This window comes from Lytechinus variegatus, chromosome 7 (genome assembly GCF_018143015.1).
Source record: "Lytechinus variegatus isolate NC3 chromosome 7, Lvar_3.0, whole genome shotgun sequence".
NCBI classification, from domain to species: domain Eukaryota; kingdom Metazoa; phylum Echinodermata; class Echinoidea; order Temnopleuroida; family Toxopneustidae; genus Lytechinus; species Lytechinus variegatus.
In genome coordinates this window covers 24,717,828-24,733,900 of record NC_054746.1, presented here as the reverse complement: position 1 = coordinate 24,733,900, position 16,073 = coordinate 24,717,828, and the positions used below count along the sequence as shown (strand labels likewise).

The 16,073-nt window shown below is 35.3% G+C and overlaps 1 protein-coding gene across 1 annotated transcript; it reads right to left on the bottom strand.

Moving 5' to 3' along the window:
* Positions 1 to 6,122: 6,122 nt before the first annotated feature.
* On the bottom strand, positions 6,123 to 14,932 carry LOC121418824 (cytochrome c oxidase subunit 7A2, mitochondrial-like). Its single transcript, XM_041612995.1, has 3 exons — positions 14,820 to 14,932; positions 7,989 to 8,087; positions 6,123 to 6,696 (listed from the first exon to the last, which is right to left on the bottom strand). The coding sequence occupies exons 1-3, from the start codon at positions 14,832 to 14,834 to the stop codon at positions 6,559 to 6,561; spliced, it is 252 nt and encodes an 83-aa protein (XP_041468929.1). The 5' UTR covers positions 14,835 to 14,932; the 3' UTR covers positions 6,123 to 6,558.
* Between the last annotated feature and the right edge of the window lie 1,141 nt (positions 14,933 to 16,073).

Below are 16,073 nucleotides of genomic sequence, written 5' to 3'. Positions count from 1 at the left end.
AAAAAAGGATAAATTTCATGTGGGACCTACAGTAGCATTTTTTCCTTGTGTTTACACTTAAAGGGGGATGAATCCATTGAAATCGGTTAAATTCATACAAAAGATAGAAATCAAAGAAACAGATCAGTGAAAGTTTGAGATCACAAATGCTATGTAGATCCTCCTATTGTCAATGCAACCAATACCTGTGGAGTCATACACCCCGGTCATACACATACAATTACTTTAGTAAATAATATTTCACTCAAATATTCTTTTTTCTCTACTCTCTCACAAGATCGTGCGTTTTTATGAGAGGACATGTAATAGAGATTTCACATTATCATGGAAGAATTTCAGTTGTACTGTCATTAGAATGAGCAAAAAAAGGAAGACATTTTGGAGGTATATTTTTAATGTCCAATAGGGAGAGTTGTACATGTGTGACATCACAGATCTTGCTCGCATTGCCAATGGGCGATCTCCATAGCATTACTGATCTCAACATTCAAATGCTCAACACTTTTTTGCTGCTTGTCAAAATTTTCTCAAACTTTTGTTGCTCAATCTTATTCTTTGATTATTCTGCTTTCACACAAGCAAACTTGCTTCAGTGGGTTCCATTCTGTAATTTTGGTGGATAATGTCACCCCCTGAAAGAGATTGTATATAAACCCCTCAAAAAAAGTTCCGCAACTCAAGTTTGAGTGCTAATAAATTTCTTAGTATGCCATCATCATATCGAAAAGTGGTATCAATAGAAAGCATGATTATTCCTCTTTACAATCATGTGTCATTTGTAATGCTAGTGTTATCATGATAATAAATATGCAGCAATGTAAAAAATGAAATGTTGCAAAATTCGTTGCCATTTCATGTTTGAGTTCTGCAACTCAAACTGCAAGTTTGAGTGCCAATAAATTTCTTAATGTGCCATCATCATGTGTAAAAGTGATATCTTTAGAAAGCATGATTATTCTCCTTTACAATAATGTGTCATTTGTAATGCTAGTGTTATCATGGAATACACAGACATGATAATACGCAGCAATGTTAGAAATGAAATGTTGCAAAATGCATCGTTTCCAATCATGCCAATAGCGAATTTCCAATTGTTTTGAGGATGGACCGAGTGCATTCACTGTCGCCGGCCGGCCAGCATGGTGGAAATTCTATAGAAATGGAGACTCTTGTTAGAAATCAATGCACTTTGCAACATTTCACTTCTGACTTTTCTCAATGTTCATGGTGACTGCATATTCCATGATTACATAATCACAGCAAATGGCATGTCATTGTAAAGAGGAATAATTCAGCTTTCCAATGAAATCAGTTTCATCTTTTATACTTCATTAACCAAAGAGATATCATCCCCCAAATCTGAGTTGCAAAACTTTTTTTGAGGGGTTTAGATATGAAGTGTGTGTATCGCTTTGGTGTACCTAGAGGTAGGCTTAAAATTATATTATTCACATTATATATGAAATATACTAAGTACATTTCAGCTCGCATATCGAGCTTTCATTATTTTGTTTGATTTACAAATTGATTCTCAAAAATGTGCTTAGAATGTCCCGTTTCTAGTTCTTGATATATACAGTGCGTCCCACAAAAAAGGAAACCGAGATTTATCAATCACAAATACAATAGACAAATGACCTACCACTTTAAAGCTTAGAATCTCCTCTTTCATCTGAAATTACTTAGATTATTTCTTGCATGAGTGAGCAAAAACAATTTGAAACGGATTCCAAAGAGTCACTTGGCGAGCCGTATCTGCTGTGATTAAGGTATCAAATGAACGAGCAGATATTGAAGTTTTTAGTCATGTGATTTTCTTTTTGAAATTCAGATATCCCCGCCAAATGAGTTTTTGGCATCCTTTCTTCGAATTGTTTTTGCTCACTCATGCGTGGATGAGAAATAAACTAAGTAATATTAGATGAAAGAGGAGATTCTAAGCTAAAAATGAGTTTTTAGCATCCTTTCTTCGATTGTTTTTGCTCACTCATGCGTAGATGAAAAATAAACTAAGTAATATTAGATGAAAGAGGAGATTCTAAGCTTTACATTGGTAGGTCATTTGTGACTATTTTATTTATGATTAAGTTATGATAAATCATCGCTAAATCTCGGTTTTGTTTTTTCTGGGACGCACTGTATATAACAAAAAAAAAATATTATGAAGCGCGATCCATATCCTCTAACATTTTGCTTACATTTCACATAGTGCTTAAAATAGTCCTCAAATTTCCCTTTTTCAGATCAGAATATAAAAAAATTCTGGTCTCGCTTTGCGCTGGTATAATTTATTTAGGAAGATACACATCCTTTTCATGACAAATGTGCTTAGAATGCCCCGTTTGCCCCCCCCCGGACAATCTGCTTGCATTGTTTATTGAGATATATACAGTGCGTATAAAAAAGGGGACAGATTTGAAGTCTATAAAATTTTTGTTTCAAATTATGATGTATATAGTTTGGTGTTGATTGGTGCTCTGAGGTCTTATCTTTCAAATGCCATTACAAAAAAATTAGTTTCGTTCATGCTTGAGAAAACACGGAATGTTTTTGTCTGGGGTTGAAAAGCAGGCTTGCGCCAAAATGGCATAAAATAATAAATATGATGATCAGACTTCTTGCTAAACAGCAGACTTTCTCTTAACCTTTTCATCATCTTTGCCATAATTTTCTAATTATGCGGTCAAAATTCATTTTCAAATCTGTTTTGCTTGAATTGTTCTGTTGTTTTTTCTTTCCGATCTGCCATATCTAGCTCCTTCAAAATTGACTAAAGACACCATTGCCATTGAAAGACATAAATCATTTCCTCTTTGTCCTGTAAAACACATAATTAAACTTGGTCAGGGAATCAATAACCCCTTAAAAATAGAATTCATGTTTTTAAAGTTATCATAACATAATTTGTTTCACATAATAAAATACGTTTTGAATAATTACAAGTTCTCCCAATTAATAATGCAAATCTTCTTGCTTGGGTTTTGACAAAAAGTCTTTTCTTACTTATGAAGGTAAATTCAAAGGTAAAAGAAGTTTTAAAGAAAAAACAAAATAATTCAAGTAAATAAATTTGTAAATGAAATTTGACAGCATAATTCGAAAATCATGGCAAAGATAATGAAAAATTAGCAAGTATGACCATCAAATTCCTAATTTCTACCATTTTGGCACAAGCCTTTTTTAACCCCCGACAAAAACGTCCCGTGTTCGCTCAAGCATGAATGAAACTAAATTATTTTAATGGCATTTGAAAGATAAGACCTCAGAGCACCAATTTTACAGACTTAAAATCTGTCCAGTTTTTTTTATATGCACTGTATAGCATAAAGTACACTTAGTAAAAAGGGGTGCGATTTTAGCACTTGCTCTGGGCACTGTATTTCTTAGATACGCCACTGGTGTATCAATACAAAGATAACCTAACTTTCATTATTAATTGTATGAACACCATCAGATTACTTAGGAAATCATATCACTTGAAAGTACAATTTATCTGCATTCCAAAGATACCTGAATTTCGTTTCTTTTACCATACATCACTAAACACCATTGTTTCTAAATAGTTCACTTCCACTGCATTGTTATAGTAGGTAAAAATATAAGTGCATATTGATGAACAGTGGAATTTATGTCTTAGCCTTTTCAAAAATCCTTCTAAAAGATTTTTATTTATGTGAAGTTTGCTCAATATGTTCAAAAATCGAAACAGGTTGTTTAAGAAAAACAAAACCCTGATTACCAATATATGAATGGTAGCAGTGGTTAGAATTTACATGTTCTTATTCTGACCATTTTTCAATGTTTATTGTATCCAGTGCAGCATGCAGGTATATTTCGGCATACAGTGTACATGTATTTTCATCACAAGTGTTCAGTGATGTATAGTTGAAGATCCATTAGCCATTCACATGTTAATAAGATGTACTTTCGGGAGACGGTGTCTTTTTATTGCCACTGTTCTTTTAAATATTTTTCTCAGGTAAGATATGGAACAATTTATTGGAAAATAGATGAGAAAAATTGAAAAAGAAAAAAAAAAATCTTCCATTTTATGAATGTTCTGTTATCTAAGTTTCTGTTTTGACGGGGGGGGGGGGGGGGGGGGGGGGGGGGGGGGCGCACTTCCATTGAAGAGTGGATACCATGCGCGACCATGGGGTCTCGAAAAGCACTCTAAACACGGATTTTCCATATTCTGAAAATGCACCCCTTAACAAGTATTGGCGTGTGAAAACCCTAGCCTTAACAAGTATTATGAAATAAAACGATAGTCTTGGGAAGTAATCCCTGAAATGAACCCCTAAACAAGTACAGCAATATTTTATTGTTCTGCGAGGGTCCGTCGGTCGTCGCTTTTACCTTTACACATCGGCCCCACACCTCAAGCAAATCGGACTCAAAACATGTAATGTTTGGGGCAAAAATCCTTTATAAAACATTTTAATTTTGTTTTATCATCCCCACAAATTTGACCCTAAACACGTAGCTTTCCTAATGAAAAAGATACCCTTTTTTTCATTATTTTAGTGTTTTTGACACCTTTCTCATGTTACATACGTAACGTGCCCTATCTTGAAAAAGACAGCCTTTTTATATGATTTTTGGGTCGCGCATGGTATCCACTCGTCAATGTAAGTGCCCCCCCCCCCCCCCCCCCGGGTTTTGACTGTGTAATTTGAAGTACCGTAACAATTAACATAATGTGATGTGTGTTATACAATAACTGAAAAATATCAATATTTAAATCAAATGCAGGGATGACCTTCATATTCACAACTTAATTTTGTTAAGAATTTCTGTCCATCTTTGAAAAAAAACAAAATAAAAGAAGATCGATTTAAAAGTTGCAATTCACCATCCAAGCTTAAGACTACTTTTCAATCAGGCTATCCAAATCTCAAGTCATGAACACATTAGCACATAAGATAGTACAACTTAATCAATAAAATATAGCCAACATACATTTTTTCATTCCAAACATATGGACAAAATCTATTCCATCCTCTATTCAAAGAAATTCATACAGATATTAATACATATTTACATAGAGCATGTGTGTTAAAGAAAATACTCATATCTGGTATGCCTATACATGTACTTGTAATTGATCAATAGCAATATTAAAATTATCAGGTTTTTTAATATGACATGACTGACCAATCTGGATTTCTTCCAATGGTATGTATGATGTATCCATGTAAAACTTTCTATTGAAGGTATTTTCCCATTTGACGCAATATTATGAATAGAAGTGCATCTCAACAGAGATTATTTCACTGGACTCAAAATGTAAATGAAATGAAAAGGGACTAACTTTGAAGACACATTGTTTTTTTTAAATAACACCCTTTTGTAAATAAACACAACTAAAGTAGAATGCTCCAAAATAACAAAATAAAGAAACGACAAAACTGACATTTCTTGTAAATGAGCAAATGCATTAGATCATTCAAAATGCCATCCAATTCTAGTGTTCATATCATATTTCACCCACAAGAGCACACTACTGTAAAGGCCTTATTCAGGTAAAGCTCAGCAACATTTACATGGTTCTTTACATAAAAAAATCAATTGTTTCATTTAATTCCTGCTACATGTATGTTGAAGTCTAACAAATTGATCCCAAATTGCAGACAAACTTACAGCATGATATGATGTAGTGATTCATGTCCTATGATGTCAAAAGAAAAAAATCATCTTTACATGTATGTCACAAGTAATACTTAAAATATGAGTAACACTAAAAAAGAGTTCGACTGAGATGCAACCCTTCACGGCTTCACCAAATGTTTTTCACAAACATGTTTTGCTCTTTAATATTTTTAACAGGAATTTGATTGTTCAACACTTTTTTGTTTTTAATATAACCTAGATCTAGATACAGAGTATCTTATCCTGAAACATTTTTGTTTATGCCTCATAGATTTTGTACCGTAAAAATGTTGCTGAGCTTCACTTATGAAATGTTCCTTTCTTCTTTTTTTGTTGCTTTGTCTGGAAAATCCATAACTTTATTTGCTTGAAATGGAACTTGATTTCCTTTTCATTGCAAGGCACTCTTGGATACCTGGAACAAAGATCATCAATAAACACAAAACAAATACAAACAGCAAAGTCATTAATTTTTATATATCACATTAATTTAATTTCAAGTCCACAAGGTGGGTACACAATATATATTTTTCACGTCAGACATTTCCAACTGTACATATATTCACCTTTAGAAAAAGATGCGTTCAGATTAAATATATTAATTAAAACTTTCCCAAAAGCCCTGCAGAAGGCGATTCATTTTCATTAGGAAAAATATTTGCTTGGTTCATAATAATTTGTGGGGCTGCAAGTGTAATAGGAATTGTGTCCAAAATACGATGACTTGAAGGAAATTCTGTAAATGTTGTTTAAGATCGCTGTGTGGTGTGCATAGCTGTTGGTCAAACTTCATTGAATCCCTGTAGTATGTACAATTAAGTCATCTTCACACACAGAAAAGCAGTTCAAAATGAAGAGAGACATATTTCTACACACAGTTGGTAGTGTCCTGAGGATTGGTGCTTCCTATTTTTTTGGCATGGCGTACTTGAAGAGTGAGAAACAGCTCCATAAAGTGCCCACTGCCGTCAGTCCCATGGCGAAGGAGTAGATAGCATAGTCAGACCCTCCCTTCTTCAAATGGATGGGGTTGCCATCAGGTGCCTAATAAACATGGGGGGAAAATGAACACCTACGATGAGCAAAAAGCCAAAAGGTTACTTCAGTTCCAAAAGGTATCAAGTCCTAGTTTATTTAGGGTTTTTGGATGCCATTTGAAAAATTCTTCCACTGTCATGTGAAACAAAGTTTATTCCTACCAAACATGTGGAAGAACCATTGCTTAAATATTTATGGTTCAGTCAAATTGGTCCTTATTGTCAAATCTGTAAAAATTGAAATACTGGACAATTCAAAAAATAAAAAAAGGAATTAGTGAGGGACATAATTGCGGAGATCACTATAAGACTTGTGAGCGATCATTGAAAGACCAGGGAAAGTCCATGGAAAGAATTCTGAAAGACCATGTGTATGATGTGTTGCATAAAAGATCTCTGAAAGACAATTGAAAGATATCTATAGGACTTGTCTAAGTCCAGTAAGACAAAACGTATATCTTTCACAGTTCTTTGAGTAGTCTTTCTGAGCCATTCCACAGAGATGACAAATTTCAATGATCTTGGAGTCTGCTGTACATAAGACCTTGCCAATTTTTGGTTTTTCAAAGGACCATCAAATGTCTCCCCTCGGTGGAATGGGGGCCTCAGCAAGCACTTTTCTTTTCAAAACATTATAGTTTCTCTGTACAAATGAAATACCAGATATCTATTTTCTGTATTAGTTATCTAAAGAGAGAGAGAGGGTGGAACTAGCTATTTATAACACATAGTCAATGAGACACCATGCAGTGTTGGACAGCTTGCCCCCTTTAATATTCCTAACTTGATTTTCAGCCATCACTTCATTCACTTCTAATGAGATATTCACAAATCTTCGTACAAACTACAAAGTATAAAGGTTACACCTCAAGTGATTCAGTTTTTTTTTTTTTTTTAAATCCCAAATTCTTGGTGGCTGAAATTTCTAGAAACTTTCTATGGAAATTTTCTGAAATTTCCAGAAAGTTTCCTGTCCTTTGCAACCCTAATGCAGAGTGATTAGGTCGTCAAGTTGCCCAAACCCATTTCCCTTGATGACCTGAAATAACACTTTAATGGAGAATGTCTGGCATTCTCTAACTTCTTACACAGTGTTCAAATCAAAGAACATTGGTTTCATTTGAGTTATAGGAAGTTATAATATGCATGTACATACATAGTCAGTTACTCAAGATTGTTATTCTAAATGTGTATGCCCTCTTTCCAAACCAGTTAAAAAAGAAGGAAAGTCATGATTTTTAAATGTAGTTATTGTGTGGTGGTGGATTGTTAATAAAAAGACATTTTCTTACAACATACCTGGAATCTTGTTTGGGATTCTTTCACTTTATTTTCAATTTGTGTCCTTGCCGAGGTAGAGAAATTCTTGCCTGCCCTTGGGACAAGACTTCGTACAGCCTGCATTAACAACAACAAAAATAAAATAAACAGAAAATGAAAACTCATTTAGATTAGATTTTGTTAGCCCTTTTATTAAATCTGTAAAGCCTAAAGACACTTTTCATGATAAACATGTAATGCGGAAAGCTGGCTGCGTGTCATTTCATATTGTTTTTCTTTTCACACATTGCTGTAATTTGGTACATCATTGTACTACGTATGCAAAAAGAGCTCTTTTAATACCTGTCAAGCTACTTTCAAACATATATGATTGATAACAGCAACAATCGTAAATTCTTCATTATGAATAACTAAAAATATTTCTCAAGCTCATGATGAGCGTAACTGTGGAGCCCTGGTTTGTAGCAACTAGCCTAACCAGGACTAACCTTGCACTGACGAGTAAAGTGAGTGGGCAGAACTAGACTGGTTTATTTAGTAAACTGATTGATTGATTTCATTTAGCATATATCAACACAACATCTATACCATAGCAATAAAAACAACAGGCTTGCACAGGAAGACCCCTGAAAGCTTATTTCCAGTGGGGTCCTCCTCAACATATAAAGAATTATGATAATAAAATGGTAAAATTATATTTACACAAAGAAAACCAAGAATATACTATTAGCAATAAAAATGATATAGAGATTTTAAAGGAAAGAAAAACAAAGAGAAGAAGAAGGACGAAGAAGAGGGACGAAGAAGAGGAACGAAGAAGAAGGAGGAAGATGGTCGTTGCTCGAAAAAAAAGAAGAAAAGGAGGAATAGGAGAAAGAGGCACGACCGACCGCATGCAATGTTTTGAAATCGGCTGTGAGTAATATGTGTGAGGAAAAAGATACTGGCCCAAAATCACCAATTTTGAGGATAACTGAAGGATGGACACAGAGTGAAATATGGGTGAAGAGTAAGAAATTAAGTTTTTTTTCTTTCACATTTCATTTTTTTCTTTATAATTATTACAATAAACCGCTTTTTGATCCCACTTTTGTCACTCGGAATATTTGATCGAGTTCACCGTCCCGAAGTCCGGATACATGTAGGTGAAGCGTAGTGTAGCGATAGTGGAGTGGAGCATGCACGAACTTTGCCTGAGGTACTATCATGACCTTGTTCAATGAATGAGTGCCCTAATCCTGTGTCTATGGTAAATGCACGGTGGACTCCTGGGGCCCGTTTCTCAACACCTGAACAAGTTAATCATATCTTTATCCACCAACCACGGAGTTAGTTTGAATCTGATTAAACCTGTTTCACAAAAGGCTTCCTAACTTGAATACCTTGATATCGATACTATCGGTAAAAACAAGCAGCTGAGACGTAGCTTTAGTCACAAAATAGCAAAATTTTCAATAAGAAAATTATGACAAAATTGCAAATATTGAGATGAATTGGGAATTACATCTTTTAAAAATAATAGCACAGGTACCGGTAAATCATGTATCATACAAGGGGGGACCACTTCCATTCACAAGTGGATACCATGAGCGTCCATGGGGTCTCGAAAAGCACCCTAAACACGTAAATTCCATATTCTGAAAATGCACCCCTTAACTAGTATTGGTGTGTGAAACCCTACCCTTAACAAGTATTGGAAACAAAACGATACTCTTGTCAAATATTCCCTGAAATGAACCCCTAAACAAGTACAGGAATGTTTTATTGTTACGGGTCCTTCGGTTGTCGGCTTACCTTATTTGGTTTAGTACGACCCCACCTTCTATGCCTTGCGCAAAAAGGACATCCTTTATCAAACATTTTAATTTAGTTTTATCATCCCCACAAAATCGACCCTAAACACACAATTTTACTAGTGAAATAGATACCTTTTTTCATTTTTGTGTTTTTGACACCCTTATCACGTTACGTACCTTACGTGCCCTACCGTGAAAAAGACATCCTTTTTACATGTTTTTTGGGTCACGCATGGTATCCACTCGTCAATGTAAGTGCCCCCCCCTCCCGGGTATCATACATATACATGTACCTAGACCATGAAGACTGGAGCACTGAGCACTCAATTGCTGAGAAAATAAAATTATGAATATTTTATTTCATGACTAAAAAATCACATGTAGACATTGAGATGGGTACCCCCCAGATATCCAATTTTAATAGTTTACGAAAGTAAACCATTGCAGTTTGCTTTGGAAAATGATAATTATACAGTATTTTATGATTCCTAACATCATCGAAATATAGTTTAACAATTTTTCTGTATTAGATATCTAAAGAGAGAGAGAGTGGGACTAGCTATTTATAACACATAGTCAATGAGACACCATGCATAGTGTTGGAAAGCTTGCCCCCCCCCCCTTAACCCTAAAAAGACTGGGGGGGGGCTGATTCAGCCCCCCCTCGACATTTTTTGCGATAAATCCGCCGCGCGAAATTTTTTGACCGCGTCGCTCGCTGACTTTTTACTTTCAAGTCTCGCGCAACTTTTGAGACCAAAATTGTGACCCCCGGGTACGCGGTTCCAAAATTACGCAGCATTTCGTAAGTGCATGCAGACCCAAAATTACTCAAAAACGTGAATTTGTGTACAAATCCAATGCAAATAGTGTTCTTAGCCAAAATTCATAAATGTTTCATTATTTTTCCTTTTACTGCTTAAAATCAATTAATTTTATCTTGTTTATGGTCAAAATAAAGTCCCCAACAATTTCCATTGAAAAAACAATAAAAAACAAAAAGTCGAAAAACAAAGAAATACATAAGAAATTTAGAAAACAATAGAATACATAAGAAAATAAATTTGATTTTGAATTTTTTTTTAATCAATTTGATCAGATGCCTATCTAGAGTATGTGAAACAAAAATTAGCATTTCAGGGGCATTATTTTATTAATTAGAGCAAACTTATGATTTTACGCATAAATTAGCATAATTAATGAGACATGAGATTTTTGCCGAATTTGATGTTATAGTTTTGTAGATAATGCCATGGGTAACGCGTGTGCCAATTTTCGTCGCGATCGCGCGATCAACGGCCGAGATCATAAGGGGGGGCTGAATCAGCCCCCCCAGTCTTTTTAGGCGTCGAAATAGCCCAGTCTATTTAGGGTTAAAGGTCAAGTCCACCTCAGAAAAATGTTGATTTGAATCAAAAGAGAAAAATCAGACAAGCACAATGCTGAAGATTTCATCAAAATCTGATGTAAAATAAGAAAGTTATGACATTTCAAAGTTTTCGCTTATTTTGAACAAAATAGTTGTATGAACGAGCCAGTTACATCCAAATGAGAGAGTTGATGATGTCACTCACTATTTCTTTTGTTTTTTATTGTTTGAATTATACAATATTTCAATTTTTACGAATTTGACGATTAGGACCTCCTTGCCTGAAGCACAAAATGTTAAAATAATGGAATTCCACGTGTTCAGGGAGGAATGAAACTTCATTTCACATGACAATGAGGAGAAAATAAAAATATTTCATATTTCAAACAATAAAAAACAAAAGAAATATTGAGTGAATGACATCATCGACTCTCTCATTTGGATGTAGCTGGCTCGTTCATTTAACTGATTTTGTGAAATGAAGCAAAATTTTGAAATGTCATAACTTTCTTATTTTACATATTTACATCCGATTTTAATGAAATTTTCAGTGTTATGCTTGTTGAATTTTTCTCTTTTTATTCAAATCAAGTTTTTGTTGGGGTGGACTTGTCCTTTAACTAGTCCAGGATAGGCCCCATACAAAATTGACCAAACCTTGTTTTTTATATATACATTTTTTTGGTTTCAACATTTTCCAAAGCAAACTGCTATGGTTTACTTTTGTAAACTATTAAAATTGGATATCTAGGGGGTACCCATCTCAATGTCTACATGTGATTTTTTAGTAATGAAATAATATATATAATATATATAAAACAATTTTTTTTAATCTTTGAAACCAAAACTTATGATTTGACAAATTCTATGCATAAACTAGAGAAAGGATTCATCCAAATGTTAATAGGATTCTGAAAACAACAAAAACGAGTTCAGTTATGGATGGCCTGACGTGGTAGAATCTTTATCGATTACTATTTCAAAATGAATGGTTTTGTGGCATACCATAGTTTCTTTGACATTGAATGCATTATTCCACTTGTTTCGGGATGTAATTTCAACCTCTATGATTGATTAGATTATAATTTTCAAAATTTCTAGGCACTTTTGCTTGTCTTGTCATAGTCTACCCACATGATGTCACTACGTCATTGAAAAAGAAGTTATGACAGGTTCGGAGGTATCGTAAATAATTTAGTGAGGTTGTTGTACAGTACGGTATAAGCCTGAGTCATATCGATTATTTTGAAAACCGGTGTTCGACAGCTCTAATTCGATCGAACATCGATGCATCGAATATTGAAGGCGGGGAAAATTTAGTCTTGTTTTTGCGTCGATGCGATGCGCTTTGCATATTGCACTACGCACTGACGATATGCGCTGGCGTTGGCCGGGTGAGCGTTGCACAAGCAGATGACAGAGCAAAGTTCGTTTGTATTTTCCATGATCACAAAACACACAAAAAAGGCCGGGGACCAAAGCAGAATTCTTCCCAAAATATCTTCAACAATGATATTTGCAGATGACAACATATAAGTTTAAAATGAAACAATAATAAAGACATGAATCACGCAGAGTCGATCCGAATGATTTTCGGTCGACTAGCATTCGCAGTCCATTCACCAGCCCCGTCCGCAGCGCCGTACACTCACTCTCCCGAAACGACAGGCGTGCTTGACGTCAGCGCCAGCAAACAATTGCAATCAACGGAGAGCGCTGTAACTTGCCTGAGATTGTGTAGTTGGATCCAAAATGAGCTCCAAATAAATTCATGGGAATAAATACGTAATTTTCTCTGGATGGTCATTTGAATCGCTATTCAATGCTGATATAACGATTGTGAGGAAAGATTGTGGAATATGAGTTATGACGATGTTCGAGAATTAATCCTGATGACAATCCAGTTTTTTAGACGCAATTGAGCATGCGATCAAAATAAATACGAATGTTTCGAATCGAGCCCTAAATTCATCTAAATTATTACGATTTAACAAGATTTTATGGTCATACTAAGAATATTGACGATGTCAGCAAAGTATGTTATGTTCATATGGAAGAAATAATACTGGGATTATTTCTATTGTTATTCCATCTCTGGACGTCTCCTCCAAGCTCCCAGAAAATAAGCACAATGTGCATGCGTGTTTGATGACGTATGACATATTTTCCCATTCATGAAATCTGAGGCCAAAGTTGGGCACAAACTAGCTTCAAATTGATGGGAAAAAATATCAAACGCAATTTTCTCTGTTTTGTCATGTAAAATGTTATTATATGGTGATATTACGAACTTGAACAGAGTTTTTGCATGTAGACAATGTTCGAGAATCAATCCTGACGTGATATTATTTTTTTTTTAGACAAGTGCACTAGCTCGACTCAAGAAGTCAAGTCGATCGTCATGAGATGTCCGCCATTGAAAATTGAAACGAAATACAAACGTTTCACATCAAGCTCTAAATTCATATTAATGATTATCATATGCAAATTATTGTTAAATATTACGATTAAATAATGTTCTATGGTCATGATTTTAATATTGTTCATGAAAGCAAGATTTATTTTACGTTGATCGCGTCAATTTCCAGCCATTTTCTGGTTTGATTAAAGAACAGTACTGCGCATGCACGATCGATGGCCATGACTTCCATTCATGAATTCATCATGCATAAATTATCTCGGCACGAGCAGACGAGTAAGACTCGAACTATGATTGAAATATACTTCAAATTAATGGTGAATAGCATCATAATTACTCATTCGGTTTCATTTAGGGGGCAATAGAAATCAAGTAAGTAGTAGTAAAGTTGGACATTACTGATATTTTGATGATTGATTGTGTAAACCAAACGAATCGGCCGGCCGACGTATTTTTTTTTTTTTTTCGATGCACCGATTTTGCAAAATCTGCACCGGTGTTCGATGACATCGATCGAACACCGATTTTAAAATCGATTCGACTCAGGATTAGTACGGTAGGACCCTACCCGATCTTGGTAAAGTTACTAAGTCTAAGAGCCAAGTGGGCTTCGTGAAACGGTTAGCAGACAAGTAGCGATTCTAGTAAAAGATACGCAACGAGCACAAACTATAAACATGCAATGCTACTATAGACAGGTATTCATTAAAAAAAAATCCGACTCAAAATGGTGGAAAAATAATGAAATTAGGGCATTTAATACGACGGCCTCAAAATGCAGCCTTTCTCATCAAAATCCCCGAATCGTGTGCAAAGTGAATGAGCAGACATGGGGTAGGCCTGGGGATTCGTAGGCCTATATAGCCTATAGGCTAGCCTTTGGCTTTGCCCGGGCTTTGGCTTATAGGTTTTTTTCAAGAAATATTTTCTTTCATTTTTAATGAGAAATTTGGTACACTTACTCTTAATAATATAAGGAACATTATTAACTGAAAGATAAAGATGGCGTGAAATAAAAAGAAATTCATGTTAAATCTTAACTCAAATTGTTAGGTGCGCAGACTTGGGGCCCACCATCATACCGGAGCGTAAAAAGCAAAAATGCCTGTGACAGTGTGTGAGGCTCTGACTGTTGTTGAATAATGAATGAAACTTGAAAGGTTGTGACCTGACTTGTGCTGAATTGTATACTGAATCTAGACCTAAAACGAGAATTTGAAATTCACACAGATAAATCAACGGATATTATTTTCCTGAGCTCTTACCAATATTCTATTCATGGTTAACAGACAGTCGTTTAAGATTTAACAGCAAAACAACGTCGTGGAAGCACCACTCACCAGTCAAGCAAATAATGGCCGACTCGACTGCAATTTCTTATAAATCGCGCATGCGCTAGGCCAGGCCGGCCGGATCTAGTCTACAAATGTAGACCCACATCTGCAGTGTGTGTACCTTAGCTGATTCAACGAGTCTGCATAGCAGACTAGGTCTACAGAGGCTCGCTACGCTCGCCCTTTCAGGCTGGTTTGCTTCGCAAACCAGTAGCAGTTCCCACCTCATGAGCCATTCAGAGTCTGCATAGCAGACTAGGCCGGATCTATATCCAGCTAGCGCGCGTGCCCCTGCCCCTGCCCGCGATGTCCGAGTGCTATAGCTCCGGTAGAAAAAATTAAAAAAAGAAAGGGGGGGGGGGGGGTTGGGGGAGGCAGGGCGTCAATAACGTTTGGCCTTTTCCAGCGGGGGGGGGGAGGCTTGAATAGGCGTACTGATAGGCCAAAGAGTTTCTTTTGTACGAAAGTGGGAAGAAAAATCCTCAATTTTTTAGTCTATTATTAAAAATGTTTGAAAGTTATACAGGTACCAATGATGAAAAAATTATGTTCAACTTGTAATGAAAGTGAAGTCATCAAAGAAACTTAGCACTTTTATAGTCATATTGATTTTCGAGTTTCATAGAAAAATGATGTTTCCGAGGCTTTCCATTCGATATAGGTATAATCAGGTTAAAATATTTCAGAAGAAAATGGTAAATTGAAAACAGATGCACATTTGAAAAGTACAGGTCTCATTTCATGGAATATAGACTGACAGATGATAAATATATTAAAGAAAATTTCGCCCTGCTGGAAAAGGCATATGCATTTTTAACCGACGAAAAGAAAAGGGAAAAATATTCACTGTTTCGGGCAAAAATGTCCATGTAAGTAAACTCGTCTCAAAAGATTTTATAGAATAGGACTATTCTCAATTCATAAATAGAAATTACTCCTGTAGGTAACTGGTTAAAAAGAATCATTAGAGATATTCAAAACATTATTCTTATGCGAAGAATATGTACTTCGAATATTCAATATGTTCTACCTCTTTTTTAATTTCTTTTTTTTTTACAAAAGGGGCATACATAGCGAAAACCTGACCAAAACGATATGAACTTAAATTCGTGAATATAGCATTTTAAACTGAAATTCCCCCAGCTTCCTATTCAAAGTACATTTATTTCTTCATGAATATCTTCC